Source organism: Cynocephalus volans, chromosome 5 (assembly GCF_027409185.1).
Source record: "Cynocephalus volans isolate mCynVol1 chromosome 5, mCynVol1.pri, whole genome shotgun sequence".
Lineage (NCBI taxonomy): Eukaryota > Metazoa > Chordata > Mammalia > Dermoptera > Cynocephalidae > Cynocephalus > Cynocephalus volans.
The window spans coordinates 62,557,438-62,573,675 of record NC_084464.1 but is presented as its reverse complement, the minus strand read 5'-3'; the positions used below and the strand labels follow the sequence as shown (position 1 = coordinate 62,573,675).

The 16,238-nt window shown below is 39.5% G+C and overlaps 1 protein-coding gene across 1 annotated transcript in view; it reads left to right on the top strand.

Moving 5' to 3' along the window:
* PKHD1 (PKHD1 ciliary IPT domain containing fibrocystin/polyductin) overlaps positions 1–16,238 on the top strand; it is a 455,019-nt gene that overhangs the window by 58,615 nt on the left and 380,166 nt on the right. The window contains exons 28-32 of the mRNA XM_063096948.1: positions 689–824; positions 5,976–6,171; positions 6,852–6,919; positions 8,615–10,201; positions 11,903–12,046. Of these exons, the coding sequence (XP_062953018.1) occupies positions 689–824; positions 5,976–6,171; positions 6,852–6,919; positions 8,615–10,201; positions 11,903–12,046 (2,131 nt within the window). The remainder of the gene's footprint in view (positions 1–688; positions 825–5,975; positions 6,172–6,851; positions 6,920–8,614; positions 10,202–11,902; positions 12,047–16,238) is intronic.

Here is a 16,238-nt window from a genome sequence, read left to right as displayed (position 1 = left end):
TTTTTTCCTTAACATGTCTTTCTGATAATAAAAATCAACCATCTTTTTAAAAAGTTTCATCATATTAGTTACTCTTTTTCCTTGAAGCTCTCTGTTCTGCTTCAATCTAAGTTAGTTTTTTCTAGATTTATTCTACAGATTTCATCCTAGTACTTCCCTTGATTACTTTTCTGGGTAGATTCATTATTTCTTGGAGTTAATATCTTATTCTTTATTTGATTATTCCTTATTTTATGAGATCATAACCTTCAGAAACATCTCTATGAAAGCATGTATGGGAGGGAAAGTTTCTGAGTACCTGCATGTCTGAGAGCCCTGTCACACTTGATGGATAGTTTAGCTAGCTATAGACGTTTATATACAATTGCCGTTTTTCTTTTTTTCTTTTTTTTTTTTTGCAGAAACACTTTGTTTGTTATTTGCAAATCATTCTTTTACCCTTTAGAGTAAGTTCTTCTGCATCTGTTCAATGCTGCATTTGTCTAGACCAAGCACTCGTCACTCTGTGTGTGTGTGTGTGAGAAAGAGAGAGAAAGAGAGAGAGACTTGAAAGTAGGAAATATACCCATTAAAATATATCCATTCTTGAAATTAACCTTTTAAATTAATTCTATTTGGACCTTTTCCCTTCCCTTGAATCAGTTTTGCTTACTGAAGTTTAATTTTAAGAATTGATTTCCCTTTTCAGGGAAAAGATGGATATGTTGTGAATGTGACTGTGATCAGAGAAGACCATTCTGCAGTTCTTCCCAGAGCATTTACATATGTCTCCTCTTTAAATCCAGTGATCGTATCTCTGAGCAGAAACAGAAGCAACATAGCAGGTAAAATATATGATACTGCAAAATCTTTTTCTTTTTAGTGCACTGATACTGTAAAAAGGCAATCAATGGCCAATTAATTTTATTGTATTTTTAATGGAAGTTTTTTTCCCTGAAAATCAGGAGACCATTTTTTTCATCTTAGCCATCATTGAACGGATCTTCTCATATTTGTTTTTCCCTCTGTAAAACTGGGACTGTTACCATCATAAAAATGATGTGGCAATTCAAAGGTAATAGTTTAATAAGTACTTATTGAGTACCTAGTATGTGCCAATAATAATAGCACAGACATAAAATAGACTTCAATTTAATCCTTGCCAGTAATTTATAGGATTATTAGCCTCAGTTTACAAATAAAGAAATTAAGGAATAGAGAGAATAAGTAACTTGTCTAAGATGATAACTTAGTAAGTAAAAGAGCTGAGCTTCAAATCCAGGCAGTCTGTATATAGATCCCAAGCATGTTGCCACTTATAGTTAACTGTAGAATATTGTTTTCAGCAGCAGGTTCTATTGTAACAGTTATTTAATGTTAGTATAGAATAGGGTGTTCTGATTAACACCCTATTCTTGTTTCTTCAGAAATACTATGCATAAAAAGAATGAATTCTGTAACACCAACTACATGAAATAATTTAATCTTTCTTTGATGATTCAGATGATATGACAGGATTAATTATAATAATTTATTGTCATTTCATATCATATAGATTCAGAAAAGTAGCAGGTAAAACCCTTTTCTGGTTAATTGAATGCCAGTTAACAGAGTTTATGGCAGCCATATCTAAGGGTTCATTATAAAAAGATCATCATATTTCCCAGAGAAAAAGCCTGAACTCAATTTTTCTGGTACTATTTTCATTTTCCATAGCTCAAGAGTACATAAATAAAGGGAAGTGTTCTTTAGCTTTTCAATATTATTCAGCTCAGATAGTGCAGAAGAAGAATTTGCTGCCTTAGGCAACCAAAGTGTGTAAAATTCCTTAGTGGGATAGATTCTTCCCAATGAGGTGAAAACGAAAGAGGGAGCTCCATATTATATTCAGATTTCAGTGATTTTGGCTTTTAATAGAATTTCCTACCTATAATGAAAAGAATAAATGCATTGCATCAGTGCCTCAAAGACATCTAGGATTAGCTTGACAATTGACCAACAGCCCAAGGAGTTCATGTTATTGATATATACAGTGCAATACATTCTTTTGAGAACTTACACTTGCATTTAAATCTTTCCATGGGTAGGGTAAAGAACATATTATAAAATCCACTAAGTGTGGTAGCCTACTGGGAATGTCTCTTTGAAGTTGGAGGGCTGCACATCTCCATCCAGGAGATGACGTTGATGTGACAATGAAGGCGAGAGGAAATGGAAGAAGACGCAGAGGAGACGCGACGTGAGGGGAAGGAAGAATTTAATGTGCAGGACCATTAGTGTGGTGTTGCAGTCAGAAAAAAAACTGGATCTGAATAAATCCAAGTACATCTACTTGTTAAATGAAAAATTTTTGACAAATTCAATTTAATCATTCTTTGTTGATTTGAACAAAGAATGATTCTCAAATCAGGCAGCCCTCAGAACCAGAAGCTGTGTAGACAGCTCTAGTCCCCAATGTGGGCAGGCAGCATGTATAGACAGAAAGCGGAAGTGAGCCACAGAAACAGCTTGATTGGTTACAGTTCAGCGTTTGCCTTATTTGGGCATGGTCTGATCAGCTGGCAGCCTGTGATTGGCCGAAGCTCAGCTGCTGTGACTGGCTAAGATTCAGCTAATGGTTACAGAAAAATATACTCCTAATTAGGCTTTCAGTTTATTTATGTACTAAAATTTCAGCTCCTTACTTAGGGACTCAAGGTACAGAGGCAGCCCTAGGTTAAATTTAGTTTAATTTAGCACAATCCTTAGGCAAGGTATTTAGCTTCCTTTATCTTGTTTCTTCATTTGTTTGGTGGGAATGATTCTTTCAGGGTAATCTTGAAAATTGGAGATAAAGGAGGTAAAAATCCCCAGTCCAGGAACTGACATGGAGTAAGCACTCAGTCAGTTCTCCGTTGGAGTGAGTGCCAGCATGCTGCCAGACACTCAGTGCTATGTAAATGAGCCAAAGATGGCCTCATATTGGCCCTATGTTGTCTATTTCTTCACAGCAGCCTGGGACCCATTAGCTCAAAACCCCGCCAATGCCAAATTCAAATTTTTACACATCCAATCATCTTAAACATAGTCAAAAGCAGCAGATTTTTAGCCACTTAGAATCTGCCTGATTTGCACACCCCACAAAACTGCATAGGTTAGATAAACCCAGGGGCTATAAAAGAACCTAAGCCACTGATGCCCTTAGAAGCTCTCTGACCCAGAGACAACCCACCAGGCTGCTGAGTGACATCATCTAGACACATAAGCCCCCTCTGCAATCTCCCTGTCCCCCCAGTTCCCTTGCCTTCCTCTCTTTCTGGGTGGTGGCCGTATACTGTTGCTTCTGGAAAGTCTCATGCGGTGGGACTTTCTCTTCCTCTGTGAACCTGTCAAAGCACCACCCAAAGTTTGTTCTGTGCTACTGCCACCTTGTGGTCATGTCTTTTTCCTTGATCAGCCCTGAAATCCCTTGAGCTCCCTATACTGAAGCTTCAGCCTTCACAGTAGAGCTTGGGAAGATGTGAAGTAAAGAGGATGTGGAGTGAGGAAAAAAATGTAGTTACTGAGGCCTTTTGGTGTGCTGTCCTACACCAGATGCTTTCCCAGGATATCTAACTTAATCCTTACAGCAAACCATATGGGATGGGCTTTAATTGATGAAAAATCCAAGGATTTGAGAGCCCAATGTGAGTCACCCAAAGTCACAGAGGTAGCTAAATGGCAGCTCAAAGATTTGAGTGCAGATTCACAGTCTTCCTACCACACCACATCCCTCTTGTTTGACTTTTCTCTTTCAAGCAACTCTTTCTTCTCCTCATCTAATGTGCCATAGCGTCTTACAGATGCTAGCTCTGCAGTAGTTCTCAAATGTTAGAGGCTAAAGGGGCTTTGGAGATGCTTTAGCCCAAGCTGTGGGAACACTGGGACACGAGAAAGGTGTGCACATTTATTTACACTCCTGCTGTTGCACACTTGATTTCTGGCCCTTATTAAGACTAATTGTCTGCAGACTGGATTTCCCTTCCCCTATACAAGTCTTCAAAAAGTTCATGCAAAGATTTGTATTATCTTTTAATTCTACTTTTCCACAAACTTTTTGAAGTACACTTCTATTTTATTTTATCTCATAGACTGGAAGAATTGCTTCAATCATCTCCTTTTTCTTAAAATCCTTTGAAGTTCTCCACTGCCCATTTTATTAAGTAGAGACCCCTCAGAATTGCCTTTCTTGTTGTTCAGCTAAAGAGCCACCATCAACTTGGCCTATCCCCATGGAGTCCCTACCTATATCTACATGTCCCTTGTCTTCGCTGTGTGATTAAGTGAGAAAGTTCTACAAAAGACTTCAGATAAAACTGCGAAATTTTAAAGTTTGAATTATTATTTTTTTTTTACAAAATTTGAATAAATTTTTATTTAAAATATAAATTGAGTATAAAATTTGTAAAATTAAATTTATTTCTCAAAGAATTATGAATCTATTTTTCTTTCAAAATATTCAGTTACCCATTAAATTTAAATGGTAAAATGTATATTGTAATTAATGAATACCAAATTTAAACAATTGTGTAAATCAATCTTAATTTGTAATTTAACTTTTGAAAATTTAACTAACCTAAATAAATTTTTTTTTTAAAAAAATTTTATTTTGTCGATATACATTGTGGCTGATTATTGCTCCCCATCACCAAAACCTCCCTCCCTTCTCCCTCCCCCCTCCCCCCCAACAATGTCCTTTCTGTTTGCTTGTCGTATCAACTTCGAGTAATTGTGGTTGTTATATCTTCTTCCCCCCCCCGGTTTTGTGTGTGTGTGTGTGAATTTATATATTAATTTTTAGCTCCCACCAATAAGTGAGAACATGTGGTATTTCTCTTTCTGTGCCTGACTTGTTTCACTTAATATAATTCTCTCAAGGTCCATCCATGTTGTTGCAAAAGGCAGTATTTCATTCGTTTTTATAGCTGAGTAGTATTCCATTGTGTAGATGTACCACATTTTCCGTATCCACTCATCCGATGATGGACATTTGGGCTGGTTCCATTAAAGTTTGAATTATAACTCCGTTCTTTATTATCACTTTCTCTTGGAATTGTCTTTCAAGTTGAATTTCAAGTACCCTCTTGCCTTCATGATATTCAGAATATAGTCGTGATTTGAACAATCCCACTGCTTAACTGTCACCTCTCTTTTTGTCTGTCTTCTCCTGAAGCAGCTCTTTTAGATGTTAAGATGTCTCTTACCTTTGAGATGTCTTTGGGGCAGGATCTGTGTTTAACTTATTTGTGTGCCCTTTGCAGCATCTTCCTTGTGGTACTCAATAAAAACTTGAGTTAAAAGAAATTAAATTAGAGCACTCATAGTATACACAGCATTTTAGTAGAATTGCTAATTAAATTAAAAGGCTATTGAAATACAAGACAGAAGACTGCGCTCAGGTCTTGACTTTTCCATTAATTAGCTATGAGGCCTTGGTTGCTGAGTCTTAGTTTCCTCAAATGCAAAAATGCCAGTCATATTAACTGCCCTGTATATATCATCAGCACAGTGTGAGGATCAAATGGGGTAATGTGCATGAAAATGCTCTGTAAACTCTGAACTACTGTACTCGCAAAGGGCATTATTATAAGGTGCAGTGCACGTGAACATACAGCTTTAGATTTCTATCAGTAGAAAAATGGAGGCTAAAAAAGGGACATGGGGTGCTATTTTCTGGTTAAGAAGACCATTAGCCCTTCAAACTATTTCTTGATTTACCTTTATGTGGATATAAGTTAGTGCCTCTTGAGTACAATTGTCCTGACAATTGTGCTTTTTATTCCCTTGAGGGATTAGGTCCTAGCTCTGTTAAAAGAGTTGTTAGAAGTTTCATGGGAAAAAAATAGGCTGGTCTTAAAATTCTTAATTATAGTATTATGCACAGGACTGACGATGTATTAAATCCTAAAAGAGAATAGAGTGGGTGGTTAGGGCCACAAATCCACATCACAGAGGATAACAGATTCTTCTCAACACAGGTGGTGAGACCCTTTTCATTGGAATGGCGCGGCTGTTGAACTGTACAGATTTGGATGTGGAAGTCCAGGTCCAGAATACCTCCGCTCTGGTCCACGCACAGACGGCTCAGGGCCTGCAGGTGGTGCTGCCCCCGCTGCCCGCAGGCCTCCACAGAATTGCAGTCTCTATCAATGGGGTCACGATTGGCTCACAAGGGTGAGGTGGACACTTGATGTTAATTTTGGGTTTGTTTGATGGTCCAGTGGTTCAGCTGGGGAATTCTAGTTTTGAGTTAGGACTTTTCTTTTTCTTTTATTCCTGAAGTTAGAGGATAAAGAGATGAGAATCATAACACTTGAACAACCCTGGAGACCCTATAGGCAATGCACTCCAAGACTGATGCAGGGAAACTTTTGGCTTACTAGCTGGGGAAGGCGGAGCTTCCTGGAACTGGGTTGGGGTGGGGTGGGCATAAACGATGAAGGGAAGAGTCTATGCTGTAGACCTTTGATAGGATTGTGTATTGGGCCTTGAATAAATGGATTACAATGATTGCACAAGCCATGTCCCCTTCCTTACCCTCGTCTCCCTCTTTGCCTTGAAGTCCTTCTGCTCAGTATTTCTCCAGAAGTTCCCTCTCCCCATTGTGGAAAGTAGCTACACTGTGTGGAACTGGTGTCAGTGCATGATACTGGCCCAGGACGACACCCCTTGTAACATCTTTTCCCCACCATTTCCTCTCTTCTCTGTTAGGCAGTGTCATTCACCCTTGCTCTCTCACTGCCCCTTTCTTTCTTCTTCTCCCCAAGATATATAAATCTTTTCCAATCTACTCTTTCTTTTCTCTCTTTCTAGCTCTCTCAGTTATTTCCTAACACTCTCCCTTTCTTCTGTAGGGTTGATCTCCACATCCAGTACATCACAGAAGTGTTCAGCATTGAGCCTTGTTGTGGGTCCCTTCTTGGTGAGTGGCTCTGATGAGACGGGTGTAATAGTCCGTTTCTGTTGCTTATAACAAAATACTTGGAACTGGGTAGTTTATAAAGAAAACACAATTTATTGTTTACAGTTTCTGAGGCTGGGAAGTTCAAAGTCTAGGGAATACATTTAGTGGTGGCTTTACAGCAATGCAGGGGTCTCACATGGCAGAAAATGGTAGAGCAGAGAGAGGGAGAGTTCCTCATGCACTCTCCTTTTAAAGTCCTCAGAACCATGCCCCTGGCCACCATTATGAATTTATTCACTACGGCATGGTCCTACAGTCTACTCACCTCTTCAAGGCCCCACCTTTCAATTACCATAATAGGATTTCCCACCTTCTTAACATTCACAGCGGGGATCAAGCTACTAGTAGATAAAAATTAGGGGACATAATCCATATCAACTGGTATCATTTATCCAGCAAGTCTATTCACTGGATATTCAGATTTTGTTACTGAATTAATTAGCGGCGAGGCCAGAGACAGTGGCACAGGGAGAACGGCTTTCCTCGGGCTCCAGGAACTGACTGGTGTACTTTAAAGGGTGTGAAAACTTGGTGATTCCCTAGCCCGGCAAACTCAGGAAATTAAAGAACTTTTATGAAAAGGAGTTTTGCTTAGTTTTCTTTTTCTAATGGAAAGGCTGAAACATCTAATGAGTAGCACTCAAGAATGAATAATAGGAAAACAAAGGGAGCGTTTCCAGCACTAGCCTTTTAGACACCATACGTGCAAAGAGAGGAAGAAGGAGTTTTTGGTGCCTTCCCTTTCCTCTAGGGACACAGACAAAGGAACAAGAAATAAGCAGAAACACAGAGGGGTGATGTAAAGGCAGGGCAGATAGAGCAATCCCTACAACCACTCATTTTCAGAAAAAATAGAAAGCTATATATTGATACATGAATAATCATGTGATAGTGTATGAAATAGCACATTATTCTTTTTGAGTACAGTAAAATCTTTTTTAAAAAGCTGCTTGGCTATATCACAGATTTGGGTATGATATGGGTTATGTTGCTTCAACCCCCATGTCCTAAAGTTGGGGTTTGACCTTTGATTTCCTCAAGTAAAGAGTAAGACAAAGCCTGTGAATACAGAAGCAAATTCACCAGCACAATTCAATGGCTTTTGATATGTAATATATATACAGAGAGAGAGGGAGAGAGAGAATATAGGACATACTGTAGAATACATAGAACATAGTAGAATATGTAATATATGGAATAGTGAAATACAGAATAACATAAAAGGGAAGTAGAAGCCTTCAATGAATTTGATTTTTTATTAGCATGTAAGTTGAATGTATATAGAACAGTATACATATACTGTACATAATGCCATATAAAATAAAATGTCGGTTAATATAGCAGATGACAAGAAGACTAAGGAATTTGATTTTTCATTAGTGTATAAGTTGTTTGAAGTGGTGACGTCTAAGGTATATAAGGGGCACTTGAAAAGTTTGCCTTAAATGTTATAGACATCCTTCCCATATAACAACTTATATCATTTTACTGACATGTGAATTTTACAGCCTCTTGCTCCTGTTCAAATGATCACAGATTTAACATCGGTTGAGTTTCATTAACCCGTACCGCCCCTTCCACTTAGCTGCACCAGAACTTACCCTGCTTCCCAGTATCAGCCTTTAGGTTTTGCTTTCCGCGTTTGCACTTCAGGTGGAACCCTCCTCAGCATCTCAGGAACGGGGTTCAGCAGAGACCCGGCTTCGGTGTGGGTCCTGGTGGGCAGTCGACCCTGCGTTGTCGTGGCCTTGTCGGAGGCCAGCATCCTGTGCGAGACCCCGCCGGCCCCGCTGTCGCCGGGTGCAGCCGCTCGGGCCGTCCCCGCCCCGGTCGAGGTCTGGGCGGGCAACGCGTCCTTGACCCGCGCGCGCCCCCCACGCTTGGTGGGGAGCGGCTTTACCTTCACGTATGAAGCGGCAGCAACACCAGTGGTCACCGCCTTGCGAGGAGAAATGACCAACGGCAGCCTGAGGCTGTACGTGGAAGGCAGTAACCTGTCCAGCTCGGTCATCGCCCTGGGGAGCTGGAGCTGCGAGGTGGCGGCGAGCCTGTCCGGGTGCTCCTTGCCGCTGCGCCACCTGCAGCCGGGCGTCTATCCCCTGCGAGTACGGCACCAGCGCATGGGATTTGCTGAAATGTCTGCCGTGCCCCAGCAATTCGCGGTGACACCTCGGATAACGGCCATCTCCCCAACACATGGCTCTGCGTGTGGGGGGACAGTACTCACCGTGAGGGGGGTGGCTCTCAGCTCTGGAAGGAGGTCAGTTCAGGTTGATCTTTCAGGTCCTTTTACTTGCGTGATTTTGAGTTTGGGAGATCACACCATCCTCTGCCGGGTTAACCTGGTGGGTGACCCCTTGCCTGCAGCTTCCTTCACCCTGAATGTCACAGTCCTGGTCAATGGGCTGACCAGCGCGTGCCAGGGGAATTGCACTCTCGTCATGCGGGAAGAGACAACTCCTGTCCTGGAGGCCTCGACAACCAACATCAGTGGGTCTCTGACCACTGTGCTGATCAGGGGTCAGAGGTTAGGCACCACTGACAACGAGCCCATGGTGTTTGTGGATGATCAACTTCCTTGCAATGTAACTTTCTTTAATGCAAGCCACGTGGCATGCCAAATAAGTGACTTGCCCCCAGGACTCCACCACCTATCAGTTTTTCATACAAGAGATGGATATGCTTGTTCTAGTAACGTTTCTAGACACTTCTACATTATGCCTCAAGTGTCTCATTATTTCCCTAAGAATTTCAGCGTTCATGGTGGAGGTCTCTTGGCCATAGAAGGCATAGCTCTGAGAGGATGGAACACCACATTAGTCCACGTTGGCCAGCAGGCTTGCCTGACGGTGGACATGGGTGCTGAGCTCATCCAGTGCATTGTTCCTGCAGGGAATGGCTCTGTTGCCCTGGAAATAGAGGTAGATGGACTTAAATACCACGTGGGAGTCATTGGTTACAGCAATGCCTTCACCCCAGAATTGCTCTCTGTTTCTCAGAGTGATGACATCTTAACCTTTGCAGTGGCCCAGATCTCAGGAGCAGCAAACGTGGACATTTTTATTGGGATGTCACCCTGTGTGGGTGTCTCCGGTAACCACACTCTTCTCCAGTGCGTGGTCCCTTCTCTTCCTGCTGGGGAGTACCAAGTCAGAGGTTACGACCGCACCAGAGGGTGGGCCTCCTCTGTTCTGGTGTTCACGTTGAGAGCTACTGTTACATCAGTGATCAAGAACTTTGGTAAGTCAAGCAAGTAAGACAGAGAGTTTTCTTTATGCAAGTCGATTAATAGCTACTCTCACTTCCAGGAGGTAGGAAATCCACATCAATCTGCACAATAGGAAAACGAGAAGCTGGCTGCCCTTTTACAGTCCCAGTTTCTTCCTGAGATGTCTTTTTCATGCTGCATTTATAAGGCTTTGTTTTTATCAAGAAAATTACCCATATTCTCTATGTGTTTGATCATATTTTAATTTGATGCATCAACCAGATTTAATTTGTGTTTTAAGTCAAGTAATACCATTTGTAAAAGCTCGTAATTTGATCATATAAGAACATAAATGCCTTCACCTATTTTTAGACCTATATGCCAAATTTGCATTATTTAAAACTTATACGATTATGAATCATATTAAACTTAATATGATTGATTTTATCATTTTGTAATATTTTGCAGATTAATTTACGCTTCGCTGATAATAAGCCAATTGCCTAGTACAATTGCACTGGTTGAACTTTTTTCTCCTTTTAGATATACCGAAATTTGCCTTGCCTTTTCTTCCAATGATGGTTTCAGTTTCTGTTCACTCAAAGCTGTACTGTGCTTGAGATAGCTCAAATTTGATTGTGATTTAGAAATTGTAGAGGAAATTATGGAAGCAGGATCTTAGATTGGTGAAGTACTAACCAAGCCATTTCTTAGAAGAAATTTGGTCTCAGCTGAGTGGAACACTACAGGGATTAGGATTTGGGTCTGGAGTCTGTCACTGAGTTAGCTAACTAAGCCTTGACTCTTTTAATCCTCAGCTTCTTTATTTGGTAAAGGAGTTTGGGCTGGATGCTCCCTAAATTCCCCTTTCTGTTCTCTAAGATTTCACAATTTTTATGGTGGAAGAGCAGAGGGTATGAAATGCACCCTAAGCAAAATCGTTATTCTTGAGTTGGTCAGGGGGCTGTGTAAGTACCACGTAGACTTGGTATGAGGGCAGCGGAGACTGGAACTCAGTATCTCACCATGAACTAGAGGGGTGAACAAGTTTTACTCATGTAAGTGTTCCCAACATATGTAAAGTTATTATACAACTATTTGTAATAGAGAGAGAGAAAGAGGAGAAATAATGGAAGTATCAGTCAATAAGAAAATTGTTTGATAAATGGTGGCACAACCATGTAATGAAATTCTAAGTAGCTATTAAAAAGAGCTGGATCGAGGTATGTTTGGAAATATATCTATGCTGTATTTTAAGTAAAAAAATGAGTCATAGAATAATATGTATATAATGATTCCTTTGTATCAAAAATATATGTTCCTAGAGAACTCTGGAAGGAGTCACAAGAAGCTCTGTGAAATGTACGTGGATATTCATGATATACATGGATACCTCTAGGGAGTGAGACAGGTGGTTGGGGGAAGTTTTACTTTCATTTTATGCTCTTTTGACGTACAAAGTTTAAAAACTGGAAGTATTATTTTTCAGTATAATAGTTGTTACATTAAAAAAAATTCCTTTCACATAAAGGTTGTTGAATATGATTGGGATCTGGCAGAACCCTGGAGGCCAGAGCCTAAGTGGAAAAGAGATTGAGGATGTCAGGGACCTAAAGCCAATTTTGTGGATTCCGGAAGGATGGGCAGCAAGAAAGCAAAGTTCAAATTGTGAGTTAAGTAAAGAAAGAGAGATTTGCCTCTATGATCGTGAACTTCTAATTTTGTCTTTAAAGGCTGCCTGGGTGGAAGGCTTGTACATGTGTTTGGAGTAGGATTTTCTCCAGGGAATATCTCAGCTGCTGTGTGTGGTGCTCCCTGCCATGTCTTGGCTAATGCCACAGAGTCTGCCTTCAGCTGCTTGGTTCCGCCTCTGGATGGTGAGTAAAAATGCCAAATCTAAAAATTTTAAAGCATGTATATGAAGATGATACTCTTTGCTTAATTTTATTTTTGTAATTAATTCTGTACTGACCACTAATTTTTCTATGCGTTCGTGGGGAAAGAATTTCTCTACTTCCATCTAAATTAGTAGTTAGACTCTGGGGCAACCTATTACAATGGTTCATAATGACTTTTGTCTTATCAATGGGTCAATGTTAAATGAACATCGACAAATTTATCACCTGTGTGCTTGAGTGCAGTTATGTGATGATGAAGAAAGCAATTCTGAGTTCTGAATATTAGTTTCAATGACAGCCATAGGCATCATGAAGAGAACAAGGTCTTGAGCTTGTTCTGGGCTGAGCTTGCTGACTATGTCTACTTATTGGATGTACCAGTGAAGGGAGGGAGATGAAACTGGACATCTTTTGAAAACTGGCTTTGTGTGCTCAGTTCTTGAATTTTCATTAGAGGCAAAAGAGCTAACATTCACAGTTTCTTCTCTTTCTGCAATGTCCAGGTAATTACCTGATCCCTTACCCATTAAACATCATGATTACTCACTATTCTAAGCTGCACAGTCATCATATAAATTGTGGTACGAGAAGCCCTGTCTTTGTAGGGGGAGAGTTGAGAGAGGAAGGTGCAAAGCCTGGGGCTTCACAGCACATGCTAATAACCCACTGAGCTTCAGAAAAAAAAGTCAAAGGGAAGAAATGACCATTATTACTACAGGACCTTACTGCCCTTGCGATAGCTCAGATTTAGCCAGGTGATGATCTTGTTTGTATAATCATAGATCTTGCAGACAACCTGTGCACGTGAGAACCATTTACACACATGCATTCTGTGTAGTTTTCAAATTTATATTCCTAATTTATTTGTCTGCAACTTGAATGTGGGCTAAGGATTTACGAAGTGATAAAAGTGTCACTTTGTCTGAGTTTGGACAATAACTCTGTGTCGGGTAATACCATTGTGATGGCAGTTTACACGGTATTGTCTTAGACAAGAAAGAGGAGGAGCAGAAGGAACAGGAAGAGGAGGAAGAGAAAGAGGAAAACAAGAAGAAACAATCCTTGTTTAAAACACTAGAAACTGAGTTTTCTATTATCATCATGTGTACAAGCACAACGTTACGGAAGAGAGATTGAGTCCACAATAGGAAACTTCAGGTACAATAGAAGATTTAAGTTTATGATGCTGTGTGTTTTGTTCACCGTTCTGCCACCTGTGCATATAACTATGCTGGCCCAGGGTATGTGCAAAATTAATGCTTGATGAAAGAATAAATGAAAGAATTGGGAAATGGTGTAAATAGTAAAACCAATACTTCACATTTCTAGGTTCTAATCTTTAACTAATACTGCCACAGATTTTTTTTTTAAAGCTTTCCCGTATATACTGCTAAAATTAATAAGCTTTTAAAAACCACTTGGTATTATTTCAAAATGCTTAACTTCAATGACAAGTATAAAGTAAAATCAATGAGGTTTAAGAATCAGATAAATCTTTGTATTGGAATTTTGATAACTCCTAGGTGAAGAACGAAAAGATATATTTTAAAAGATTTAAGTTTTAGAATAGGACTCCTCAAAATTCCTTGATTTTTAAGAAGAAAACGAGTGGGAAGCTGTAACTCTTTATATTGCCACTAGGTGTCACCAAACACTAATTGATGGTGCAAGGCATACACTCTAGAGAAATGCATACTTTGACTTATTTTCCTCCTTCATTAAAAAATTATTTTAAAAGACTTTTATTCACAGTGTATAAATGGAGAGGAACATGTGAAAACCAACTCCAGAGGTTCCTTACTTAAGCTCCAGGATGGGATTTGGGGATTGCGTCAAGCCCCTGAAACTGTGTGAAACATTTTGAGTATATGATTGTATATATACTTTTTTTTTTTTCTTTCTGGGAAGTAGGTTTATAATGAACATCAAATGGTCACAGAAGATGTGTTTCAGAAATTATTAGAAACTACTAATAATGCCCCATTTTAAAATAGGATCGCATATAACCAATTTAGTTGAGAATCTGTTACAGTTTAAAAGATTTTTCAGAGGAAGATTTCCCAGCAGCAACCCTTACAAGTGTTTCACAGTAACGCTACTGTGTAACTCTACTTTTCTCAACTTTTTCAATCAGCCGGTGGCCCTTTAGAAAGCTGAATAATCTCAGTGTGCTCCTCGGAGCTGCAGCAGCGACACCTGGGAGCTTGTTAGAAATGTGAATTTTTGTAACTTGCCAAATGAGAAACTTTCTAAGTAAACATTTTGCCATTTCTCATCGGAACCCTCTCTGAAATCCTAAATTTGTTCCTCATTGGAAGCCCAAAACTAGGTAGCTCCTCTGAGTAAGCAAATTCTGACTATATTGCGTAGCTCATAAGATGCCTGCATGTAATATGGTCCGATATTTGTTTTCAAAATTATGCCGCTGTCTTGCTGGTTTACAATCTTTCTGTTACCTACTATTTTTCCCAAGTGTGTGTGTTTCTAATATGTTTCAACATGGCTGTGACTTGCCTCATATTTATATGATTTATTTTTTTCATCTGTAGTTTACTGCTTTACTCTTTTCATTTAGTCTTTTGTTTATTTCTGTTAACTTCTCTAATTTACCAGCATCACATTGAATTCTGATGCTTGCTTTGAGTTGTGTTCTTCTGTTTGACTTTGCATGATAGAGTGATGTTTTACATCCAGGTTGTGGGTGATGGCTTAGAACTCAAACTTCCTAATTATTGTTTTGCTTGTTCCTATGCCACAGTATTAATGTGTTTTCTTTTCATGAGTGGGGCGGGGGGAGTTAAAGATAAAGCTCTAAAAAGTTCTTTTGCTGCTTAGGGGTTCACACATCTTTACCTTCTCCCCAAATCGTACTTCTAACAACAACAAAAAAAGAGTTTTATTTTTTCATATGAGGGGTTGCTAAAACATCGTGTTAGGTAAAGCTAATACTTTGTTTAAAATGAACAAGATCTTTGATCTTTGTGTTTATTGCATTTATATCTTGAATTCTACTGTATGGGATTTTTTAAATGGAAACTTTAACTTTTCCATGAGGCGTGAAAAGCTAAAGTGATTAAGGTCGCACAGCTATTTAAGTGGCAGAACTTTGAGTTAAGCGCATGGATTTTGATCCCCAGCCCTGGGTGCTTTTCATAATCCACCTTGTCAATTTGCATCCACTTAATCACCTATAATGAGTTCATTATTTTATAGGTGTTGAGCCTGTTTTTATTTGCCTTAGGGCTTACTAACTGGAAAGTTCTCATATTTTGTCTACCCGTACGACAGTCATACTGCCAGTCATTTTTATTGCTATAATTCATTTGAAACACATTCATGGAGACCCTCCTAGGTGTCAGGTGCTTTGGAATATAACAGCAGCAATATAATATTTGGGTGTGATTGCATAACTACAAATTCCCTCACATGTACTCATTTTGCTTAGCCCTTCCTGCGGCTCTGTGATGGGGAAAGAAGCATAGGTTCAAGCCCACAGTCCTTGATCCCACTTGTTGTGTACCTGCAGGGACAGGCTAGCTGCAGAGGTAGCAGGTTAGAGAGATCTTCCTTTTTTCCACTATGCTATATTAAGGTTTTCATATAGCGCTGCTCCTAAACCATCTCATGTTCATCTTCCAGTCAAAGAGTATTTCCAGTCTGCCTTATTGTGCTTTTTATATGTCTGATGACCCAGAAAGAAATGGTCCAAGGGTCAAAGGGCTGCAGTTGCTTGCTTTTTTTCTTAAAAATGTTAATGGTTATAATTATATGAAAATCAAGGATGTCTGTTAATCAAAAAGATCCCATAAAGAGAGTGGAGAGTCTAGCCACAACTTGGAAAGGGTACCAGTAACCATATAACTTCCAGAGGATTAGTACCCAGAATATACGAAGTGCAGAAATGAATAAGAAAAAGACAAAGAGCCCAATGGAAAAATGGGCAAATAACAGGAATGAGATTTTCATAGAAAAGGAAATGTTTTATTAACTAAACATAAAAAAAATTGCTCAACCTAAAAAGCAATGATGAAAATGCAAATTATGGCCACAATGAGATACCATTTTATATAGACTGGACTGGCAAAAATTAAGTCTGATAATTCCAAGTGCTGACAATTATGTGGAGTAATGGGAACTCATAAATATAACTGATAGGAATGTGAAATGGCAC